Here is a 25,719-nt window from a genome sequence, read left to right on the forward strand (position 1 = left end):
CCTCATGCCAGTGGCGGAGCTCATATCAGGTGTCTGAAGCAGGTAAGTTCTGAGGATCTCTGTCCTGCTGCCTGCTGAGGCTCCCGCTCCAGGTTCAAAGACAGCAGTCCTCAGGAGACCCCAACACATCACAACCCTGGTGGGATCTGATGCCTGGCTCAAGTGAGTTCATCGATCTGAACGATAACATTTCATGGAATTGCTCCTGTGAGGGTCACATACCAACCTAAAAGTGGAAAAACTAATCTTATCTTAGGGCAGCGGGAGAGGTTTAGCAGGTAGAATGTCATTCCATCAGATGTTACATGTTTTGTTATACCCCTGAGACTCATCTTAAAGAAACCTTTTAACAAATTTTTTTTTTGACATGAAAGCAATGAATTTTCCAGTTGGAAAAAGAAGTTGGTCTTTAAGATACATTTTCAATAAATATACACAAGTTGTTCTCACTGTATACGTGATAATCAGTAATCACCTTGTATTTCCCAGAGGGGTCTGCAAATATACAGTTATTAGAACTTCCTACCAATTTAAAAAGGATTATAGATTCCTCCATGGTAATCATGTTTTTTTTCCCTATTAAAAAGTGGAAATTTTTAGTGTCAGAAATTTTCCAAGTGTTAGTTTAAAATGTCAATTACTAGAACTTAATATTTTAAAACATTTTCTTACCTTGAAGTTAGTCCTATTGTAATGATCCTCAGCCACATTCTCCAAAATAAGTAGCTTCTCTTAGATATCATTATGAATATTTTTGCAGGATATATTATTTTTACTTATGTACTCCAGAAGGACATGATCATCATCTTTCTCTAAGTATTTGGACCTATATCATTGCAAATGATTTTAGCTATTTTGGTATAATATGATATAAACCAATTTGATAAGGCATCATGTGGATGTTAATACTACAAGAATATAATCATGGGAATTGTTTAACAAACTAATAAACTAGATGCAATTCTCTGATACAATTAACCCTTGATTAATTGTATCAGGGAATTGCATCTAGTTTATTAGTTTGTTCGTTATCATTATATAATATATTCCCCATACTTTGTTGAGGTATGGTTGACATACCTTCCTTTCTCCATGTCATCCTAACCCATTCCTAGGCGACTTCTGATCTTTTGTCACTATAGCATAGTTTTCTTTCCTATAATTTTATGCAAATGTACTCATACAGTGTATATTCTTTTTTGCTAGTCTTCTTGACTTTGATCTAATTATTTTTAGATGTATCCAGTTGTAGCATGTGTGAATATAGTTCCTTGTTTTCATTGTTGACTCATATTCCATTTCATGGATATACCATTTGTTCTTTCCAATCACCTGGCAATAGATATGTGGATTGTTTCCAATTTGGGGCTCTTGGGCATAAAGCTGCTATGAACATTTGTGTAAGTTTTTGCTTAGATATATGCTTTCTTTCTCTCAGGTGAATACTTAGACATACAATGGCTCAGTCATATGGTAGTTGTAAGATTAGCATTGTGAGAAACTGCTAAACAGTTTTACAGATATAGTTGCACCATTTTTATTTGCCACTAGCAGTGTTTGATAATTCCATCCTCCATGTCCTTGCCAAGACTTGGTATGGTCAGTCTTTTTAATTTTAGCCAACTCTCAGAGAGATGTAGTGGTATTACTCGTCCCTAATGACTAATGATGTTGAGCATCTTTTTACATGCTTATTTTACATTTGTATATCTTCTCTGGTGAACTATCCTTTCAGATCTTCACACACTTATTTATTGGAGTGTCTCTTTTCTTCTTACTGATCTTTGTGAGATTTTTAAATTCTGAATACAAGACCTTTAGCAGATGCATGATTTGCAAATATTTTTTCTCAGTCAATGACATGATGTCAGCATTACTACTTTCTTCACTCCTCTGTGGCCTTTCTTACATGACTCTGCGTAGGGGTGACCACACTGGAACTACCTTTCCAAGTGTAAGTATGGCAGGACTTCTCAAAGGGCTACATAGGTGCACACACTTTGCACCAACAGTTTCCTTGTTAGAAGTTTGTCTTCTAAAAGTGGTTAAGGATGTTGATAAGGATTTGGTTATACAGATTGCCACCCTGACAATTCCCTAGTTTCACTTCTGGGTCTGAATTTAAGAAAGGAGACCAAAGGGGAGTCAAAGTTGTGATGGGACAGAAGGATATGGAGGGAAATGTTGTGATAGGCAGCACACACTCAGACAAACACACACACTCATATGCCAAATAAGTTCTGTTATTACAATACTAACATTCTTCCAAGGCTGTTTTCTAGACCCAAACAGGACACAATCAGCTCGCCTGTGAGAGTACTCATGGGAAATGTGCTTTGAATGGTGTCCTTTAGCAGTGTACAGGCACTGAAAAGATGTCATCCACAGTGTTGATATTAGATGTGGGTCCCAGGTCTGGCTGTGATCTAGGCTCGTGACTAGGGATAGGACTCCAGATTTAGAATGTTACGTTCTGCACCTAACTTATGTAAGTATGATTCCGCTTATTGTATCACGCATGTGTGGCAGAATGCCACTATTGTTCTCTGACATACAAAAAGCCCATGAGGTCCCCTAGCGCAGAAGCGTGCTGCCCACAATAAAATTGGTGCCTGCCATTTCATTCTCATGTTGGCTCCTTGTGCCTTCTTTCAACTGGACGTCTTACCATCAAAACTTTCCCTTCTAGATCAGCTCGGTGCTGACACGTGGCCTAGCTGGCAGGATGAGGTGAGTAAGGCTCCCAGAGCTCTGGATGGTCCCTGGATGGAGGATACCTGGGTGGAGGACATGTGGTTCATGTCTGCTGCCTGGGCAGTGTGGGCCAGCTCTGAGGAGCTGTGAGAAACAGTGAGCAGATGGACCACATACTTAGATCTGGTCCAGATAATTCGGAAATTGACATGCAACAGAAGATGTTTTGCTCCCAGTATGATAGCCCTGATGAAGAGATATTTACAACCCATGTGAAGGACTTGATCTTGACCTCTGACCCAGCTGGTACTTTTGGCACTATGGCAGCATTGCTGGCCCCTTATGTGGATAGATGGATCCACAAGGTATGGTCCACCATGGCTAGGTTGAGGGCTGTGGAAGTGAAACACTAGGAGCGTTCCACCCAAGTGTGTGCTGTACCACCCCCCGCACTCCCAAACTGGCCAGTGCACGGACAGAGCCCTGGCCGAAAAAGGGGAGGCGGAGCAGCACCCAGCCCAATCGACCGTGAAAGTGAGCTGCAGGCAAATATGGTTTGATCTCCTCGTGACAGGGTCGCTGCAGAAAAAAAATGAGCAGCAACCTAATGAAGTGCTGCTGGCGCTGTGGAATCAGCTGCACCCTGACCAGCAATTCACTCTTATTTCCAGGAAAGCCACAACTTGTGAGGTATGACTGGCCAATTATCTCCCTAATTAGGAATATGGCCGGTACATCTGGTTGGCGGGGGAGCCAGTTGACCTGAGGCCACATGTAGAACTGACTATACATTGGTCCCCCAACAATGTACAGAGGGTATTAGACCTTGTGAACAAGGGGGCTGACACAGCACTCTGCTTTATGGGAATCTGGACAAGTTTCCCAGGCCCACTGCAACCATAGAAAGCTATGGCGGTCGAATCATTCACATGTGGCAGGTCCCTGTGACACTGGGTATTGGCAGATTGCCTCCTCAGATGTACCAAGTGTACATATACCCTAAAAAGGAGTACATTACATTGATGATATAACATTAACCTCTGATTCTCTTACAGAACTAGAAGCAGCAGCGACCAGCCTGTGAGAAGCTCTCGCCGAATGGGGTTGGGCGGTCAACGAGGACAAGGTCCAGGGACCTGGGTTCTCTGTCAAATTCTTGGGAGTTGTCTGGTCGGGTAAGAAGAAGGTGATGCTGGAGGTGGTGATCGATAAGATATAGGCATACCCCAAGCTGAAACTGTGAAGCAGTTACAACCTATTTGGGACTGCTAGGATTTTGGAGAGTGTTCATCCCCCATTGGCCTCCTAGACATGACCCCTGCACCATCTAGTGCGATGGGGTGCCCAGTAGGATTGGATCCCTGAGATAGAAGAGGCCTTTAAGGCTACAAAGCAAGCTGTAGCACAAGCCCAAACTCTACACATAGTAGATCCAGCTCTCTCATTCCTGCTTACGGTGCAGGTAGATGATGCAGGGTTTGGATGGGGCTTGTGGCAGAAGCACAGTTCCCAGAAGGTGACAATAGGCTTCTGGTCTCACTTATAGAAAGGCACAGAAGTGAAGTATTCTCTGATAGAGAAGCAATTGGCTGCCATATAAGCAGCCCTTCTGGCCAGTGAGGACATCACCGGCCCTAATCGTATATCCTTGCAGTCCATGTACTCCATTGAGGGGTAGCTGCGGTCTTGGGTGAAGACTCTCCATACAGGAATTGCACAGACCCCTACACTGACCAAGTGGGGGGCGTACCTGGAGCAGCGGGCACAGTTTCTGTGAGCCCCCTGTCAGATCAACTGTACTCTCTATTGGGACAAGGGCAGTTTAAAACAGAGCTCCTGGTGGAACCTGCTAGGATAGGGGACATAACGAGTCCCTGTGTAGAGGGTTGGGCTCCCATTCCTGAGGAAACCTAGTACACAGATGGCTCGTACCATGGGCACCCCTGATGTGGGCTGCCATGGTATTACAGCCATCAACAGAAACCTTTTGGTATGAGACTGGTGCTGGGCAGTCCAGCCAATGGGCCGAGCTTCATGCTGCGTGGTTGGTCCTCATGAATGAAATTGGCCCAGTGCACATCTGCACTGACAGTTGGGCTGTGTATAGAAGTCTAATTCGGTGGCTGCCCAGGAGTGGATGATAAGCCACTGTCCCTATGGAGCTCTGGGTTGTGGAAAGACCTCTGAAAGCAAGGTCTTCAGCAGGGGGCCACCATATATCATGTCCCTGGCCATCGGCCAGTACAGGCCCTGGGCAATGATGCAGCTGTTGTGCTAGCACAAGTCTGCTCTGCCTTTGTACCACCAGTTCTGATGGACATTGGCCCCTGGCTCCACTGAAAACTGGGACATGTAGGAGCCCATAGCATGGAACAGGTAGCGAAACGATGGGGGCTATCATTGACCCGGTCACAAGCACAAGTTGCCATGTCACAATGCCCCTGGTGTGCTGAGCAGCACCCAGAGAAACGATGGGTAAAGAGTACCCCAGGTATGGTGCCTTGCAGGGCTAAGCCACTCCAGAAATGACAAGTGAACTACATAGGGCCTTTGTTCACAGACTGGGGACACCACTATGTGTTCACAGGTGTGGACACAGCCACCAGTCTACAGTTCGCATGGCCAGTGGTAGCTGCTGATTAATCCATACTGTGACCACTTTGGAGTACCTCACGGTGGCCTATGGCCGGTCCTTATTAATCTCCAGTGATAGAGGCACTCAATTTACTGGACAGGAGGTGCAGGCCTGGGCCCACACCAATAATGTGCAGAGTCAGTTACATGTTCCTTATTGCCCACAGGCAGCTGGAATGGTAGAGTGATTCAACAGCTTGCTGAAGGATAAACTGTGCGCTTTAGGCCCAGGCTGGCGCTGTTGGTGCACTAACTTCCCATGGGCTATATGCCTTCTGAATGAGCAGCCCCAGTGAACGGAGTTGTCTCCCCTTGCCAGGGTTGTAGAAGGCTTGCTTCAGGCTATCAAAGTGTGCCCAGGCACCACTGCTAAACAGTTCTTGTCCCGGGCCTACCAGGGAGCTTTGCTCTTGCTGGCCCCAGAACCTTTGGAAGCAGGTAAACAGGCCACCTGGTCGTGGCCCTGGACTATACTGGTAACAAGAACCATGGGGGACCCTGTTGGAGCCCTCTGGACAGGGCTTATGCAATAGGTTGTGGGTAGAACCCTAGATTTGTATTGGCCCATGCTCTTGCGAATGTCACTCCCGATGATGCTGAAGGTTCACTGTTAAGGGAGAGTTTAGTCCTTAGTTTCTGGCCCATTCCTCTCTATACTATAACACTGGTAGAGCCCCCTGGTCTGCTACCCTTGGAGAAACTGTCTGGTACCACAGTTCAGGGGTAGCACCTCTCCCGGCCACCCTTTTATCTCAAGATGGGCAGGTGGCTTGTGTCCTCCCAGAAAGATGGGACTTGCCCCTAATGGTCCCTTCGACTGCTCTATCCTATCGCCCATGCTGACAACAGGGAACAGTGTCATGTCCTGAGCTCATATGTCTGCTACTGTCCACAATGCTTCCCGCTGCTGGATGTGTACTGAATTACCAGTGGAAGCGGCTGAGGCACTGCCATAGCACATTACTTTGGCTGCGGCTGAGAACTGGACATGGCTACATACCTAGAGCACCACACCTTAATGGAACCAGTGACAACGGGCCACAGAAATGCTACTCCGCCATGACCATCGCAATCCTCCACTCCTCATAGACTATGCTATTTCCAGTGGGTGTGGATGGCTGGCAGGAAAACATGTGGACTCACAGGAGCAGGCCCCTCACTGCATAAAGCAAATAAGATCTGTGCCCAACTGTATCATGGGGTGGCTACCCCCTGAGTTGTGTGCTAACACCACCCTTGCTAATATTTCCAAGGTCTAGTGGAATGGCCCTACTTGCCCGCTGATTAGACCAGCCATTGTACATGGGAACATCCATATTTAGCTGGACGCATATTATCCACCTTGCCCCAATTGCCTAGTAATTGGAATCCTGTATATCACCGCTGGCATCAGCAGAAATGGGCAGCATGGTAGTTCTTCCCCCTGACTTTATTCATTCCAGGGGTGGGATTCATAGATGAAGAATTGCAGGTAGAAGCTTTAGCCCAGCACACCGCATAGGCATTGAACGCTACACATCAGGCTATAACCCTTTTAATGGATGAGACCACGCAAATTGGAAAGTAGTTCTGCAAAACCGCATGGCCCTTGACCTCCTAACTGCTGCCCAGGGAGGTGCCTGTGCACTACTCCATGTAGAATACTGTGTCTACATTCCTGATCATGCCAACCAGACACAGGCAGTGCTCCAGGAAATGGATGCTAAAGTCCAAGTCATCTATGCCCTGGGAGAAAACCTCTTGACAACTTGGTGGAATTCCCTGGGGTCCTCCTGGCGGTGGACAGTAGCCGTCCTAGCCCTTGTAGCCTGTAGCCTGGTAGTATTTTGTTGTTCTTTATATTGTTTTTGTGGATTGTGGGCTCAAGGTTGCACCCTCTGGGCCAGATCCCGCGCCACAACCCTATAGGGGTGGAGTGTGCATCCCAGGCCTGGCTGTAATACAGGCTCATGGCTAAAGATAGGACTCTGGGTTTAGAATGTTACATTATTGTAGTAGGGCGCCTGCACTTAACTTATGTAAGTATGATTCAGCTTATTGTATCACACATGTTTGGCGGATTGTCACTATTGCTCTTTGACATATAAAAAATTCATACGGTCTCCTAGCGCAGAAGTGCGCTCCCTGTAATATAGTTGGTGTCTGCTGTTCCATTCTCATGTTGGCTCTTCGTGCCTTCTTTCAACTGGGCGTCTCACCACCGAAACCTAACATTAAGTAATGTCAGAAACTTGATAACAGTAGGTTATGAGAATTGATTATGTCACATCTATAGGATGGAATTCTAGACAGGCAGTAAAAACAAATTATAATCAAAACAATGAGGAGAGATGGTTTATTGCCTATCTGAAAAGCAATGATTCACATTACTCCTAATGTGTGGAGAAACAGGCACTTTCTTACAATGTTAGCAATATGAATTAGTAAAAGTATGTCCAATGTTGTGTTAATATAAAATATTACATTTTCCCTGGGCTATAATGAACATTTCCAAGAACTTATAAATGCTAGCAAAGATATTTGTGTATATATGAGCAAGACTGTTAAGTATACTATTGTTCATAACAGAAAATATGGTAAAGGAACTAAATTTTCATCACTCGGGCACTGCTAAAATAATTTGGAGCATCACGTGATGAAACACTCAATCCATATAAAGAGATTAAAACTTTGAAAAAATATTTAAAATGTCATCATAAAAATATATTTATGAGGAAAGATGGACATAATAAGTGCACAAGCAGATTACAAAGATCATAAGTGACCTTGATCCATTTTTGCTAATGTAGATCTCTAGCTATTTATCTAGAGGTCTCAAAGAGTAAAAATAAGAAATGATCCTTCACTTCTATTCACGTAGAGCTTTCTTGTCAACATAGGAAGAGACTGCACTTTCTACCTGGATATCTCAGTATCCTTGTACACTGGGTAGGACCTCTTTCCACCTGGATTTCCAGAAAGCTCTGTCTGGTGGATTTGGCCCACAGCCCCTCCCTCCCACCTTCCTGCTCTGCCACGTTCAAGCTGCAGTTTAGGCTTCTGTCAAGGGGTGCCACCAACGAATCTTCATCATCAAATGTCTCTACATAAAGGGTCGGCCAGGAGCAAACAATACCCTGCCTCAAAACACAGCTTTTGAACCTATGTAAAGAATGATTCTAATTCTGTCTGAAAAAGCGGATAGGTGTAAAAGAAGACTGAAAACACATATACTCTGGGATCTGCACATGTTAAAACACCAGATGTCAGTGGGCGGTGGAAGGGCTTAGGGCAGCACACAGCAGGGGCTGGGGAGAGATGATGGGGCCTGGAAGCGGGGTCTGGGCAGCTGTGTCCACTGTCCTGGACAGGGACGACAGACAAGGGGTGGAAGAAGGACTGGGCAGCCTGTACACGGATGGGATAAGGGAGGGTGAACACCCTACTCTCTGGGATAGACCCCTCTACAGCATGGACACATCAACCCACACTGAAGAGGAAAGAGACAAATCAATGAACGTGATATAGATTTGGGATCAACAGCAGATAGATTACTTTAATATACGTATGAATTTTCCAAACAGAATTGGTATCTGAACAAAAACCAAACAAAACAAAACTGCACTTCTTTTCCTTAAAAAAGAAAAAGAAAAATGGAGATGTCATCAGGCAGCTAGATACAGGATGTCAGCTCTGAGTCACAGACATGGGAGCTCAGCAAAGGGGAGAGAGGGATAGAGGTTCAGATATTGGACTAATTGTTTCAGCCAGAGTTTTATTAAATTTATTAACCTCCTGACATCCTTCCAGCAGTATCCATCATTTTCTGGGAAATCCATTTGAGATTGGAAGTCCAGCTTTGGTTTGAACTGAAGAGAAAGCTGCACTGATAAGTGTGAGTATTTGGGATGATAGAGCTAGAAAAGACCTAGAAACTCACACATGTGCGGGCAGAAACAACTTTTATTTTATTTTTCCTACTTCATTTTTCAATGTAATTGAATAAAACACATAATTTTCCAAAGTAATGAATACATGTGTACATTACTTTTCTGAATCTATTTACAAATATTTCTGCTTTCTTTCATTTTTTAAAGTAGTTTCAGGTATACAGCACAATGGTTAGGCATTCATGTAATTTATGACCTTTGTGAAATTTTTTATTCTGGATACAAGTCCTTTATCAGATGTACAATTTGTAAATATTTTCTCTCAGTCAGTGGCTTGTGTTTTAATTCTCTCAACAGTGTCTTGGACGAACAGTAGATTTCAATGATGAGGAAGTCTGGTTCATTTGTTCATTTATGGTTTTGATTTTGCTTTAAGAATTGTATAAAAGAAATCTTCATCTAACCTAAGGTCATGAGAATTTTTTCCTGTGTTTTTTTCTAGACATTTCATAGTATTTTATTTTATATTTAGGTCTATGATTCGTTTTTATTTGACTTTTGTATGTGGTTCAATAGATAAATCACAGTTTATGTTTGTGCTCAGGAAATGTTTATTTTCTTGTCCCAGCACCATTTGTTGAAAAGACTATCCTTTCTCCTTTGTAGCTTTGTCAAAAATCAGTTCTCCATATATATATGGATTTATTTCTGGACTCTATTTTGTTTCTTTAATATACATTTCTACCTTCATCTCAAGACCACAGTGTTTTGATTACTATAGATTTACTATGAGTCTTAAAATAAGGTAGTGCTTTGCAGAAAAACAAATGGCATAGATGATAAAGGCTCTGTTCATCCCTCTGGTGACCAAATCAAAGTTGTGACAGAAACAAGGAGCAGCAGCAAGGAAAAATAGCCTGGGATGAACAAGCCATACAATTAGGGAGAAATCCAAGAAATCACCCTGCAATGGCAGAAGGTAGGAAGGGGCGAGGATGCGAGACTGCCCAGTCTTTAGCAGCTAAGTGAGATGGAAGCTGTGGCAGTGGCAGCAGCAGACACTTCTTAACGGGGCTGTTGACAGCAAGCAGATTTTCACAGTGATGGACCTGCTCACTCTGAGCATCAATGCCGATTTGGCTGCTCACAGGGTAAACCAGGGATTTACAATGAGACTTTGTTGGAGTGAGAGTCTAGACAAAACTCGCTATGTACAGAAGTGCTGGCGGTATCCATTGTTTCCTGTTAAGCCCTCCCACCTATCAGTACGCTGCCATAGCTGTGAGGTCATCAGACTAGATAATGGAGGTTACTCTGTCCAGAGGATTCCTTGAAACCCCACCTCCCCCAAATTGTTGCTCCACCCAAGCCACATCCAGGTATATCCTTAGCAAGTCAGGTGCTCCTTGCTGAGTAGTACCTAGACTCACACTGGAGGCAGCTGGCCTTGGTTTCTGGTGTGGCCTTTTGAGGCAACTATAAGCATAGCATCTGTGGATTGCTTGCTGAATCTTTTATTTTTTTTTAAATTAAGTTTATTGGGGTAACATTGGTTAATACAATTACATAATTTTCAGGTGTACATTATCATTTGACATCTGTATATTCTATTGTGTGTTTACTGCCCAAAGTCCAGTTTCCTTCAGCTATCATATATTTGATCCTTTTTACCCACTTCACTCTCTCTCTACTGCTTTATATTTGACCACATTTACTCCGTCTACCTCTCCCCTCCCCCCACACCCTCTACCCTCTGGTAACCACTAGTCTGTAGTCCATGTCCATGAGTCTCTGTTTGTTTGTCCTGCTCATTTGTTGCTTTTAGGTTTATATCCCACATATAAGTGATATCACGTGATTTTCAACTTTTTCTGTCCGGCTTATTTCGTTTAGCATGATTATCTCGAGGTCCATCCACGTTGCCACAAATGGCAGTATTTCATCTATTCTTATGGCTGAGTAATGTTCTATTGTATATATGTACCACAGCTTCTTTAGCCAATCATCTATCGTAGGACACTTCGATTGCTTCTATGTCCTGGCTACTGTGAATAATGCTGCTATGAACATCGGTGTGCAAATATCTTTTCTGATATGGTTTTCAAGTCTTTGGGGTAAATACCCAGTAGAGGGATTACTGGATCATATGGTAGATCAATTCTTAGTTTTTTTGAGGAACCTCCATACTGTTTTCCGTAGTGGCTGTACCAATTTTTAATCCCATCAGCAGTGTATGAGGGTTCCTTTTTCTGTATCCTCTCTGATATTTGTTATTACTTGTCCTGTTGAGTATAGCTATTCTAACAGGTGTGAGATGGTATCTCATTGTGATTTTGATTTGCATTTCCCTAATAGCTAGTAATGTTGAGCATCTTTTCAAATATTTGGTAGCCATTTGTATGTCCTTTAGGGAGAAGTGTCTGTTCAGGTCCTCTGCCCATTTTTTGATTGAATTATTATTTTGTTGTTGTTGTTGTTGTTATTGAGTTGTATGAGTTATTTGTATATTTTGGATATTAGGCTCTTATTGGAGGCATTGCTTGCAAATATATTTTCCCACTTGGATGATTGTCTCTACCTTGTTGACGATTTCTTTTGCTGAGCAGAAGCGTTTTAGTTTGATATAGTCCCAGTCATTTATTTTAGCTTTTACTTCCCATGCTTTTGAGGTTGAATTCATAAAATCCTCTTTAAGTCCAAGGTCCTTGAATTTAGTTCCTACGTTTTCTTCTGTGCATTTTTTTATTTAGGTCTTATATTCAGGTCCTTAATCCATTTTGAGTTAATTTTCATGTGTGGTCATAAACAACATTTTAGTTTCATTCTTTTGTAGGTGGCTTTCCACCTGCACGATTTATTGAAGAGGCTTTCCTTTCTCCACCATATGTTTTTGGCTTTTTTGTTGAAAATTATTTGCCCATATAAATATGAGTTTACTTCTGGACTCTCAATCCTGTTCCACTAGTCCATGTGTCTTTTTTGCTGCCAATATCATGCTGTTTTGATTATCGTCACTTTGTAGTATAATTTGAAGTCAGGCAGAGTGATGCCTTCAGCCTCGTTCTTTTATCTCAGGATGGCTTTTGCAATTCGGGGTCTTTTGTGCTACCATACAAATCTGATGATTTTTTGTTCTATTTCTTTAAAAAATGCTGATGAGATTTTGATGGGGATTGCATTAAATCTATATAATGCTTTAGGTAATATGGTCATTTTAACTATGTTGACTCCTCCAATCCAAAAACGCAAAATATCTTCCCATTTCTTTGTATCTTCTTCGATTTCTTTTAATAGGGGCTTATAGTTTTCATTATATAGGTCCTTCACATGTTTCGTTAAATTTATTCCTAGGTATTGTATTCTTTTTGTTGTAATTGCAAAAGGAATTATTTTTTTCCACTTCTTTTTCTGACACTTCATTATTAGAGTATAGGAACACTATGGATTTTTGAACGTTGATTTTGTGTCCAGAGACTTTACTGTATTTGCTTATTGTTTCTAATAGTGTTCTTGTGTAGTCTTTAGGGTTTTCTATATAGAGAATCATATCATCCGCAAATAGTGACAGTTTGACTTCATTTTCTATTTGGATGCCTTTTATATCTTTCTCTTGCCTGACTGCACTTGCTAGGACCTCCAATGTTATATTGACTAACAGTGTGCTTGCTGAATCTTAGCAAGTGGCCCAGGAGAGATAGAGGCTGGGGCTAAATTTGGCCTGCAGCTGAACCCCTCTCAGGACTGTGCCACTGGACACCTACTTCACAAATCCACATTAATAAGACCGGAAGACTTAGGAGTTTTGCTTAATACATAGAAACAGACATGGAAAAGCAGCCAAAATGGGAAGACAAAGAAGCAGAAACCATATGACAGAACAGAACAGAGATCCAGATATAATGGAATCAAGTAATTTAACAGATGCAGAGTTTAAAACACTGGTTATAAAGATGCTCAATGAACTTTTAGGAAGTGTAGAGAACTCCAACAAAGAGATTAAAAAAAAAAAACATAAAAATGGAAATAGAAATTATAAAAGGGAACCAGTCTGAAATGAAGGACACATTATCTGAGATGAGAAGTATATTAAATGATATAAACAAAGGAATAAACAAAGTGAATAAAGAAGAGGATCAAATGCCCTATCTAGAGGACAGGAAAGCCAATCAGGACACTCATTCAGAATGGCAAGACAAAAGATGCCAAGATTATAAAAATAATTTAAGGAGGATATGGGACACTATTAAGGCTCTAAATATTCATCTGATTGGTGTAACTGAAAAAAATCAAGATGTTGAACAGCTGTTTGCAGAAATAATGGTGGAAAACTTCCCTGACTTGGTGAGGGAAATGGACATAAACCTCCAGGAAGCTCAAAGAATTCCAAAAATCAGGGATCCAAAGAGGCCCCCACCAAGACACATCATAATTAAAATGCTAAAGGTTAAATACAAAGAAAGAATACTAAAAGCAGCAAGAGAAAAATAATTACTTATAAGGGAACACCCAGAAGTCTGGCAGCTGATTTCTCAAAAGAAACTATGCAGAACAGAAGGGCTTGCAAAAAATATTTGACAGGATGAAGACCAGGATCTACAACCAAGAATAATTTATCCAGGAAAGCTATCATTTAGAGTTGAAGGACAGATAAAGAGCTTCCCAGACAAAAATAAGTTAAAGGGATTTATCACTACCAAGCCAGTATTACAGGAGATGTTGGAGGGACTTCTTTAAGAAGAAAAAACATATATCAAAAACAGGAATAAAGAATGATAACAACTACATTTCTATCAATAAGTACCTTAAATGGAAATGAATTAAATGTTCCAACCAAAAGATAGAGTGGCTGAAAGGATAAGAAAACAAGACCCCTACATATGAAAAGGAAGGGGATGGAAAAAGATATTGCTTTGATGGACCTAGAAGGTATTTAATACAGACAGAGAAAGGTAAACACTATATGATTTCACTTATATGCAGAATCTAAGGAATAAAAAGAACAAACTAATCAAAAACAGACTCACAAATATAGTGGATAATTTGGTGACGGACAAAGGGGCAGGGGATTTGAGTTCTGCGAATGGGGCGAAGGGTTAAAGAAGTACAAATTAGTAGGTGATGAATGGTCATGGGGATGGGGAGCACAGCATAGGGAATGCAGTTAGCATTAATACATTGGCTAGGTGGAGGGTCACAGGAGGGAGGGAGCAATTGGGGGGATCCTTTTATGAACTAGATGTCTAACCAATGTACTATATACTTGAAACTACTTAATTTTTTTTAAAAATCACCGAAGAAGAAGAAGAAGAAGAAGAAGAAGAAGAAGAAGAAGAAGAATATGGTGCTTATCCTGTAACTTTGTTCTTCTTTTTCAAAGTTTTTTTTTATAGTCTAGGCTCTTTGCATTTCCACATGACTCTTAGAATAAGCCTGTTGATTTCTTTTTAAAAATATATGAATGATAGGACTTTTATTAGGATTGCATTGAATCTATAGATCAGTATGGGGAGAATAGACATTCTAACAATACTGAGTCTTCTAAAACATGAAGGCAAATGTCCTTTCATTTATTTAGACCTTCTTTGATTTATCTTTTCAATGTTTTGCAGTGTTCAGGGTACAGCTGTTGAACATCTGTGGACATAGATGTGAAACAGATTATCTCTATGTAGTTCATACTTTTTGATACTATTTTCAATGCTAATATTTTTTATTACAATGTCCAGGTATTATATTTTCACTGAACTGTCAGTAGCCAAATGTTGCTTAGGAATCTTTTTGATTGAAAGCACAGGTTACTCTAGGATTGAAAGGATAGTTTACGTTTAACAGGTGTGTTAGTCAGGGTTCTCCAGAAAAACAGAACCAGTAGGATGTTTATATATAGATAGAGATTTATTTTAGGGAATTGACTTGTGAGATTGTGGAGGCTTGGTAAGTCCAAAACCTGATGGTGGAGGCTGGCAGGCAGGAGACTCAGGAAAGAGTTACTGTTGGAGTATAAAGGCAGTCTGCTGGTGAGCCCTGAAGAGCTGATGTTTTAGGAAAAGTCCAAAGGCTGTCTCCTGGCATAATTCTGTCTGGCCCACAGAAGTTTAGCCCTTTGTTCTTTTTGGGCCTTCAACTGATTAGATGAGGCCTACCACATTATGGAGTGCTGATTGCTTTAGTAAGTCCACCCATTGAAATGTATATCTCATTCAAAAGCACTCTTACAGAAATATCCAAAATAATGTTTGATCAACTATCAGGTACTGTGGCTCTGCCATGTTGACAAAATTTACTGACACAGTATTCATTGATTTCTATTTCCATATTAGCTTTTAGATATTATTGGCAAAGCACTGAAAGTAGGGAGAAAAATGTCCCAGAGAAAGTTCTACAGATCATCTCTAGAAAATCAGTCACTAAAATAAATAGTCGAGTAGCTTTTAACTTTATTCGTGAGGTTCGAATTGAATTGTGGAATTTTCTTCTTTATGCTCAGACAAATCCACCTTGATGAGTCCCAGGTTCTTGGATGGTAAGGAAAAGAGAGCTTGTGAATGTGTGTGTGTGTGTGTGTGTGTGTGTGTGTGTGTGTGTGTGTGTCTGCCTCTGTGTCTGTGTAATGGTAACCTGTGAAGAATATTGATCATGAAAAATATCTGAGGTTAATTACTGTGTGTTATTTCAGTCCTGCTCAATTCCTAGCAAATATTAGGAAACTAATCAGGATAACGGTTGCCGTTAGTTTTTTCAGCTTTTCTTGGCCATCATGATTACCATGGTGACTCAGTGACTGCTGTGGGGATTGATACAAACTGAAAATTCATTCATGAATCTTGCCTGAATCACTCATTACTATGGTGGTTGTCAATTGTTGCTTTTATAATTCTGTCATTCTTTCTAGATTTATAAGTTAAAATTCAAATGTTGGGTAGGGTTTTTCCTTCTCCCTATCAATTTTTTTTCATGTAGTTATTTATATTAGTATGACTCACAGATTTCTATTTTTCTCAAAGGGTTACTGCCTTGATGCAGGACAGGGCAAATTTCCCCCAAGTGATGGGGAGACCAAGTCCTGTAATAAGAGAAGGAGAAGGTCCTTTGGTGGAGAATGTACAAAGAATTCAACACGCACACCAAAGTTGGGTCAAAAGGAAAGTTTATTAGAAAAGGGGTAACACTCCAAAGAATATGGTCTCCTCTCAGAGGCAGAGAGTGAGAGGGACAATGAGAGAGACAGTGAGACAGAGTAAAGGCACAGAGACGGACCCCGAGTGTCCAAGGAATTCAGTTTATATGTCATTCTTTAGTTCCTATTTCCTTTGATACGGACATACAGTGAGGAAAGGGAAGAGTATATAGCATGAAAAGGTAAGAATATGTAGAGTGAAAGGCCTACTGGCAGTTCCCAGCCTTTAATCCTTAGGTTTCCGCATAGTTTTAGCCATAGGGAATGAATTTGTTGGTTCCTGTTTCCCCTTCACAGGCGTGGGGAATGGTTTGTTAGAAATCCCAGTAGAAATCTTCCTTTATTCTGAAGGTGCCCTGGCCTGGCTGCAGGGCTGATCAATATAATTGCAGCCTCTGATTGTGGCTTGACTAACATTTTAATTCTCTTGCCTCCTCCCTACATTAACCTAACACTATGATTATGTATTTTTATGCTCACATTGTCACATAATTGCCCAGTATTAGCCACATCAAGTTGGGTTCTGTGTCCATATGATGCCTCCCTGGAGTCCTTTGAGTGTGTACATTGCTCTGTGAGCCTGAGTATCTCCCCATTTATAGAGAGGAGGTAATGATGTTCACGTCAGAGCATTGCTTTGAGGCTTTAAAGAGAAAAAAAACGTAAAAATGACAACCTACAGCACGTGGCATCCAATAGGCCCTCAAAATGGTAGTCGCTCATTCTTATTTTTCCTTCTTGATTCTGTCAATGTGATGCCTCAGAAATTAACATAATAATACCATGACTCTGAATCCATGTGAGGCGCTTGGGAGGTGGGGAGGCCAAGCACTGGCACCCTGAGATTGGAAAGTCGAGTGAGGGTGTGGTGGGGTCAGGGAGATTGACACCCAATTCTAGACCAGGTTATAGCTCTCTCCTAGACCCTGGTAGCCTGGCGAAGAGGAGGAGACCAGGTTGTCGGCAGTTCCTGAAAAGGTGCGCAAGTCGGGGGGGGGTGGGGGAGGTGGGGTGAGGTGGGGGAGGCCTGAGGAGGAGGCAGCGACTGGAGCTTCCCAGGCCCAGGGCACAGGGATGGCTGGGGAGGGTCCCCGGGCTCCTGCGGAAGCGAACCGCGCCGGCCGCTCCCCAGGCCGCTTTGCCGCTGCCCGCGCCCCGCCCTCCACGGTGTCTGTGCGGTGAGAGGGCTGTGGGCCAGGCAGCTGCGGGAGAAATGGCGGAGCGGGAGCTGGGCCGGGGGACGCCGTGAGGGTGGGGGGACGTTGGCCGCTCCGGGCCCTGAATCTGGAAAGGGGCCCATTGGGCCCCGCGTCCTGTGTGATCTCCCTTCGCACAGGCGCCCGGTTGATGCCAAGTCTCCTGTCTGCGCGGTAGGTTGGCGATTTCAGTCGGCAGGGTGCATCAGTGGAGGAGCGGCTTGAGGAAAAGTTGGAGCAGGAAAATAGCCTGGATTTCTGGAGGTGTGTGGAGATGGGGGGTGGTTAGTCATTGACTGGAGACCCGAATTGGAGGTGACTGTGACCAGAGGTCAGGCTTCCAGGAACAAATCCTAAAATATGCCTTTGTACCAGCTTCTAGGCACTTCCCTTGACTTCTTGTTTACTTCCAACCAAAATTGCGAATAGGAAAAAACGGGCTTGGAGGCCAGGGTGAAACAGAAGTCATCATTTACAAGTACGAATACACAACGTGGTTCAGAGAATATGCGGGCGCCCTTCCCCCAATTTATGCTGCGCAAGGCAAAGGGATGCGGTGCACCTAGTGGTGAAACCGCAGAATGGAGAAGGGAGCAACCGGAAGGCTCTGACAGCAAGAAAAGGTGTCGTTATCTGGAACCCTAAAACAGAGGGCCTTAGTAAAACGAGAATATTCTACCAAGCGGACTATGTGGTGATAAATAACATGTGGCGTCCCGTTACTGGTGTTAGTCTGTCCACCAAGTGCTCAGTTATTACCATGGTCTCCTGTCTTTATCTTTTCATCTGTTTTTCCATAGGCTTACAGTAAGGCCGGTCACTTCTGCAAGGAAGGAAAAGGAGGAAGAAACTGGCTCAGTTTTTGGAGGTTGGTGGGAAGGGGGAAATGCAGGGGACAGCTACAGAATAATATCATGGCAGGTCTTTGTGATCCGCCTCTCCTACTCTGTGTCAGATTTGCATACTGCCCCAGCATCCCTTGTCTATTTCCTGCAGGAGAAACTAGGAATATTAGGGTAGGTGTGGGTTGGGCTGTGAACGGGAGGAGAAGATTTGAGGTCGGGAGACAGGAGACATTAGACAAATAGGACCCTTAAACAGGAAGATGTTTTCATCAGGGGTCAGAGTATCTGTCAACCAAGCACTCGGACTCCATATTCTCCTGTTCATTTACTTGTCCATAGGATGGCCTGCGTCTGCTGTAGGGCTTAATACCACTGGAACAAAACAAGAAGGGGGAAATCGCACCACATCAGAGCAGGTTGGTATGAGAGTGGGTACAACTTCGGGTGGGGTAGTGGAGACCAACACACGTCCAGGATTAATTAGGGTGTAGTCTGGGGGCTCCTTAGCCTGTCCCGTTGCCAACACACTTTCCCACCAACCTCACACCTGTTTTGTGGCAGGCCAAGTAGTGTGGCAACTGTGGGCAAAATGAGGGTGACAGGGAGACTTTCTAATAACCCAACAGCCCCAACAGGAATTCAGGGTCCAGTCTCTGTGTGTGAGGTTCTGCATGGAGTGACAATTCAAAGAGACTCAAAGCCTCATCTTCTTCTCTGTCCCTAGATCCACCTCCAGTGGCATCTCTGGTGGTGTTGGTGTTGGAATTGCTACTGACCACCACCTTCAACAGGTCTGCACCCACCTGGCAACCATCCATCCTTCCTCAGCTTGGTTGTGTCTCTTCTGAACTGTCTGTAATATTGGCCGAGGCTGTTCTTGGGAAGGAGGCTGATTGAGTGCTGGACCGGTGATTGACTCTTAGTCTTATTTCCAACTGTATCCCCTGAATCACTGAACGACCAGAGTGTGAAGATACAGAACTGTGACAGGTCTGTGGTGGAGGCTGAGACTGTGGTACTGGTATTTAACCGCATCTGCTCTGTAACTGGTACTATGACTGGGGCCGAGATTGAAACTGGTGCCCAGGCCAAGCCTGAAAAGAAGGCTGGAGAAGAGGTTGGAGGTGGGGCTGAGAGGGAGAACGAAGTTCAAATGGTGGTCAGACCTAAGGTCAGGACCCAGGCCCAGGTGATGGCTGGGGCAAGGCCCAAAACTGATTCCCAGGTGATGACTGGGGCAAGGTCCAGAATTGAGGCCCAGACAATGACTGGAGCAAGGCCCAAAAGCGAATCCCACGCAATGGCTGGGGCAAGGCCCAAAACCGAGGCCAGGGCAGTAGGTAGGGCACGTCCTAAAACGGAGGCCAAGGCAATCCCTGGGGCAAGGCTCAAAGATGAAGCCCAGGCTTGGGCCCAGACTGAGTTTGGGGCTGAGGCAGTGTCCCAAACTGAGGGAGTGCCCCAGATCAATGCAGTAGCCTGGCCTCTGGTCAGTACTGAGTCTCGGCCAGTTGCTAAACCTATGACCCTGCCTGTAGATAGAGAACTGGTCAGTGTGGGCGCTGAAACCTTTTCTGGTTCGCACGGTCAGTCAGGAATCCAACCCTGGTTTGGATCGGGGGAGGAAACTAATACGGGGTCTTGGTGCTATCCCAGGCCCAGGGCCAGAGAGGAGGCGTCTAATGAATCTGGGTTCTGGTCAGCAGATGAGACCTCTACGATGTCTTCTTTCTGGGCTGGAGAAGAGGCCAGTATCAGATCGTGGCCCAGGGAGGAGGCCAATACCAGGTCTAGGCACAGGGCTAAACATCAGCCTAACCCCAGGTCTCGGCCCAGATCCAAGCAAGATTCCTATATTGATTCTTGGTCTGGGTCTGAGGAGGAGTCTGGCAACCCATTCTGCTTGTGGGCTGGAGAAAATACCCATAACTTACTCAGGCCCAGAGTCAGGGATGGGGCAAATGTTAGGTCCAAGCTCAGGACAAAGAGAGAGGACTTTTTTGAACCTGAGTCTGAAGAAGAGTATTATAAGGAGTCCTGGTTTTTGCCTGGAGAAGAGGCCAATAGTAGATTCAGGCCCAGAGACAAGGAAGAGCCTAATACTGTCTTGAAGCCCAGGGCCCAGAAGGATGTTAACAACGGTGATAGGGTCAAACGAGAGGCCGGGTTTGAGGAGGAAGTCATTATTGGGTCCTGGTTCTGGGCAGAGAAAGAGGCTGGTATGGAGGCTGGGGCTTCGGGCCTCCCTGAGTCCACACCAGAGGCTGAGGAGGGGGCCATTGGTGGATCCTTGTTCTGGACGGAGGAAAAGTCCAGTTTGGGGGCTGTGGCCAGAGAAGAGACCAGGCCAGAATCTGAGGAAGAGGCCATATTTGGATCCTGGTTCTGGGACAGGGATGAGGCCTGCTTTGACCTAAATCCCAGTCCTGTGTATAAGGCTAGTCCCAGGTTCAGAGATTCAGCTGAGGAACTTAATACATCATCCAGGCCCCAAACCTGGGAAGAGGTCACTGTTGAATTCAAACCTGGTCCTTGTTATTTGGTTGGCTTCCCATCCCCAAGCCCCTTTAGAATTCCTGAAGACACAGCAGCTGCGTTCGCTGAAATGCTCGAGGGAAAGCCCCAGAGTGCGGAACTTACCCCAGAAGGGGGAGATAAGGAACCTTTGCCTCAGGCCAATCAGCCAGACCCTGAGTTCCCATTTCAGTATGAACCCTCCTACAGGTCAGTCAGGGAAATTCGGGAGCATCTTAGGACCAGGGAGAATGCAGAGCCTGAGAGCTGGTTCTGCAGCTGCATACAGTGTGAGCTTAAAATTGGTTCTGGAGAGTTTGAAGAACTCCTTCTGTTAATGGACAAAATTCGAGATCCTTTTATTCAGGAAATATCTAAAATCGCAATGGGTATGAGAAGTGCGTCTCAATTTACGCGAGATTTCATTCGGGACTCAGGTGTTGTCTCACTTATTGAAACCTTGCTCAATTATCCCTCCTCCCGAGTTAGGACAAGGTTTTTGGAAAATATAATTCTCATGGCTCCACCATATCCAAATCTAAACATGATTGAGACATTCATATGTCAAGTGTGTGAGGAAACCCTTGCACAAAATGTGAATTCCCCTGAGCAGCTGCTTGGATTAAGGCTGCTTCGATACCTCACTACAACTCCTGACTATCACACACTGGTTGCCAATTTTATGTCTGGGTTTCTCTCCCTATTAGTCACGGGCAATGCAACGACAAAATTTCATGTTCTGAAAATGCTGTTGAATTTGTCTGAAAATGCTGTGGTGGCAAAAAAACTATTCAGTGCCAAAGCTCTATCAATATTTGTGGGTCTCTTTAACATAGAAGAGTCAAATGACAACATCCAAATTGTTATTAAAATGTTTCGGAATATCAGTCATAGTATAAGAAATGGAACAATGGCCTTAATTGATGATGATTTCAGTCTTGAGCCACTTATTGCTGCATTCCATGAATTTGAGAACTTAGCTAAAGAGCTACAAACCCAAATAGACAATCAAAATGATCCTGAGGGAGGGAAAGAAAGCTAATGTGACTAACCACCTGCCTCTGATGAGCCTTATGTTCCCAGAGTCCTGAGTAGTGCTTTGTTTTTCAGTCTGGTTTTATGTTGTTACTTGTATTTTCCATGCTGATGTTAACAGTTTTGTCCGATCGTCGGTTTGAGCTGGATCGTTCTGTGGATACCAAATGAACATTAGAGCTGAAAACATATTTGTTGATACCTGTCTTGCTGTCCAGATTGCAGTATTTTTCAGTGTTGAGCTTCCAATGAACTGAGTCGCCTATGTAAGCTAGTTACCCTGCTATTCGTTGTCTAAATATGGTTCTTTTATTCGAGTCTCTGTTTTCAATAAAGTCGTGTGTGAAAATTGGCAGAAGTGACCCTCCTTCAGTTTAAAATCCAGGTGCAGATACATTGTGCACACTTAACAAACAGGTGATTAGTAGTATGACAAACATGCCCTCATTGGAAAATCTCATTCCTGTGGTTGTTGAAGACAGACCATTAGGTCATTCTTGGAAGCGAGCATGATGGTATGAAGAAAAGTGTATAATTGGAAAATCTGTTGCAGTAGCGTGGATGTACCCTGTCTGCCTGGAATTGGTGAGAAGTTTAGTGAGGGATGCAGCTGGAATGAGGCCAGTTTGGAGAACTGAGTGGGCCAAATCTGCACATTGTACAACTCAAGAGTGCAGGTGTTGCTTCAGCGCCACCTGAAGAATGAAAGAGCAAAACGGCACACCAATTAAATGGTGTTAGTAAGATTTTCTTTGCGATCCTAGTCCAAGGAAAGTACTGAGGAAATACCGTTCAGCTATTAAAAATGATCTGTTTGTTGGCATGAAATGACACATGCTGGTGAAATAGAACATAATGTGACACCTATGGAAAATTAGGTTCCCATTTTAAAAATGCGTGTCAGTAAACAATTTCTATGCAATTTCAAAATGGCTTTCTAAGAAACTTCATATATTCCATAGCCTAGAATAAAATCTACCATGGTAGAAAAAGTTTTCCGAGACAGACATTGGGATGATACAAAAATTAATGAGACAGGGCTTTTTAAAAATATGTTTTTATCTAGTGCCTCAAGTCATCAGTAAATGTCGGGAAGGAAACAGTTATATAAATGAATAAACTACGGGTGTTAGAATTTTTAGAGACAAAAACCACTTAGAAAAGTTGGAAAGGAATGAGACTTAAGAAAACAGCTTTTTAAATAAAATGTTTCAAAGAAAAATAAATGATCGAGGTTGCCAAGTTTACATTAGCCTCTTGATTACAGAGGTGGCCACCTTTTTACACACCTGTTAGTTCAAAAGATCATAACATTTCCTTTTGGAGTGACTGACAAAGTTCTGGCAGTAGATAGTGGTGATGGTAAGACAACACTGTGAATGTACTTAATGCCGCTGAACTGAACACTTGAAACCGGTTTTATGTGTATTTTCCACATTAATCAGTAAAAAAATCATGCCATACTCTCAGATAGAAACTGCAGAAGTCAGGGATAGAGTTGGCTTGGAGAGGGAATCGAGATTTGTGAGAACTGTTTTGTTATTTTTAGACATGGTGAAAATGTTACTTGTTTTGTCTGAGGATGCTGCTAATATTTTTGAAAAGGTAAAAGTATGAGACATAAGTTAGAAATGAATATGTGAAAGATGTTCCAACACAACTAAGGTTATGAAAATGGTTGAAGGAGATAGGTGTGTATACAGTATACCCAGTATACTCAATACATGCATATTCGATTTCATACACGCATAGAAAAAAGTCAGAATAACATTGCCGGGTTAAATACAAACTTGGTCAATATCTTCAGGGCAATAAATTGTAACCAGAGATGTTATCCGTCCCACTGGACATAAATCCTTTCCATATCTATCGGACAGAACATCTGAGTTAACACCGGCCTCTCGGGGTTGAAAATTTGCCCCATCGATAGAAAGTGAAGCTCAGCACTGCACTGAAATAATATCCAGTAGCCTACGTTGTCTTTACCCAAGTTTTGTGTAATTTTTCTGGCAGTGCAACATGCTCGCCCCCCGGCCCGGCCATTCTAGTATGCAAGGTTTATGGAAATGGTGCCAAGTAGCAGTTTTGCCTCCCCTCACAAACCACAAGTGTTAACAGGGATCATCCTAGTGGTAGAAACTGGAGTTTTCAACGTTCGTTTTGCCATCAATATTTTCCAGAACAGATCCTGTGTTGCAAAATGTCGCCGGAGTTTTAGAATATTCAAAGTCAGTTCGTTTACACACTCCTCACTGAGTGTTCCTCGCCAGCCTTGGGCTCCTACAGAGCAAGGCCGAGGCCTCGGGATGGACGCCTCGGCTCCAAATCCAGCCTGCCTTCAGCTCTCTCTCCGCCACGGTCAGGAGCTTCAGGTTCTGCCGGCAAACAGCTCAGTGGCACAGGAAGGTCCTGCGCCCGGGGCTGCAGGGCTGCGACCAGCAGGCAGACTGCGTGGTCGCGTGGGCCAGCGCGTCACGTGCCCACGCTCTCCCTTGGGCGGGTCTAGAGGTGTGTCCCACGGAAGAGAGACCGGAAGGACACGCGCCTGACGACTGACAGACTGCCGCGGTGGAGTGGTGGTAGATCGTCAGGGAGGCTGGGTGGGTGGGTTGCTGTGTCGCAGTGCCGCACTAGCCTGAAAACTAGTCCCTCAGGCGGCCAGAATTCCGGCGTTTCTGGGTAGAGGAAGCGATCGCGCGGCCAGTGGCGAGCGTCTTAGCAGGAACTGTATGTTGTCCAGGAGCTCGAGAGGCAGGAAGTCATCCTGCCACAGGCACAAGTGGATCGCTGCAGACGAGGTGGGTGCGAGGCCCGGAAATGGCATCCGCGGGAGGTGGTGGCTGACGACAGATGGGGCAGAAAGTGCCTCGGACCCTCCTGCCCCCTCCTGCCTTCTGAACAGCCCTCCCCTCAACTCCAGGCTCCCCACCCAGCGCTGTTTGAGCCCGTGTTTGCATGCGTAGGTGGGGGAGGCAGACGCGGGGGGCGGGGGGCGGGGGCGGGGGAGTTGGCTTCAGGGGAGCCCAGAGAGAGGAAACGGTGGAGTGACATTCGCGAACACCGGATTGGTGTAAACCAGTGATGCTGGCTGTGGAAAAGCAGTGCGAGCATGAGCAACACCCCTGTGGTTCACCACCACCACCCAGCCCGCCTATTCGCCACTCCTCTCATTTCTGCCTGTCTGTTCCAGACGTTGGGGATGGCCGAGGCCAGCTCAAAATTGGGAAAGGGTAGCAGAGAACAAGAGGGCGGGGAATGCCTATGCTTTACGCTCCAAGGCTCCAGCTACCTGGCCGTGCAAGAGAGGAATGAACCCCAATCTGGGCAGCTCCAGGGAAGGGGGAGGTAGACAGACTCGGGAGGAGGGAACCGAGTCTGTCTAGATGCTGTGGGCCCTTCACAGAGGATTTCTCATTGGGATACTGCCAAGCTTCTCAACTCCCAAGGGATCGCCGGATCTCAGCTCCAGGCAGCAACTCCCTCCCATCTAGGAACACACAAGTTGCTACTCCATCTGAGGCTCCGTCTTTTCAGTCCTGGGCCTGAGTAGGATCTTTCTGGGAAACAACCGCAGAGACTGCTTTATGGGTGGTTTCATAGGTCCCCCTCTGCAGACTCTTTGCTCTCTTCCATGTGTTTTGCTCTCTGCCCACGTCTTAGGACCTGTTCCTTTGGTTTCGTCCTAGCTGGTGGCCCTTGGTAGTCCTTGATCTCTTTCTAACAAAATATTTCCTCCTAATGCTCCAAGACCAGAT

General features: G+C 44.2%; 1 protein-coding gene across 3 annotated transcripts; it reads left to right on the forward strand.

Moving 5' to 3' along the window:
• Nucleotides 1-17,460: 17,460 nt before the first annotated feature.
• On the forward strand, nt 17,461-22,319 carry LOC120611530 (G-protein coupled receptor-associated sorting protein 2-like). Of its 3 annotated transcripts, none has more exons than XM_039873960.1 (4): nt 17,461-17,834; nt 18,371-18,438; nt 18,755-18,831; nt 19,140-22,319. In XM_039873960.1, exon 4 carries the CDS (start codon nt 19,470-19,472, stop codon nt 21,969-21,971), a length of 2,502 nt encoding a protein of 833 aa, XP_039729894.1. In that variant the 5' UTR covers nt 17,461-17,834; nt 18,371-18,438; nt 18,755-18,831; nt 19,140-19,469; the 3' UTR covers nt 21,972-22,319. The 3 variants fall into 3 exon arrangements, with proteins under 3 accessions (XP_039729894.1, XP_039729896.1, XP_039729895.1); XM_039873962.1 differs by having other exon boundaries at nt 17,461-17,744; XM_039873961.1 differs by lacking the exon at nt 17,461-17,834 and adding an exon at nt 17,850-18,048.
• Nucleotides 22,320-25,719: the final 3,400 nt, after the last annotated feature.

Source organism: Pteropus medius, unplaced genomic scaffold (assembly GCF_902729225.1).
Source record: "Pteropus medius unplaced genomic scaffold, Ma_sr-lr_union100, whole genome shotgun sequence".
Classification (NCBI taxonomy): domain Eukaryota; kingdom Metazoa; phylum Chordata; class Mammalia; order Chiroptera; family Pteropodidae; genus Pteropus; species Pteropus medius.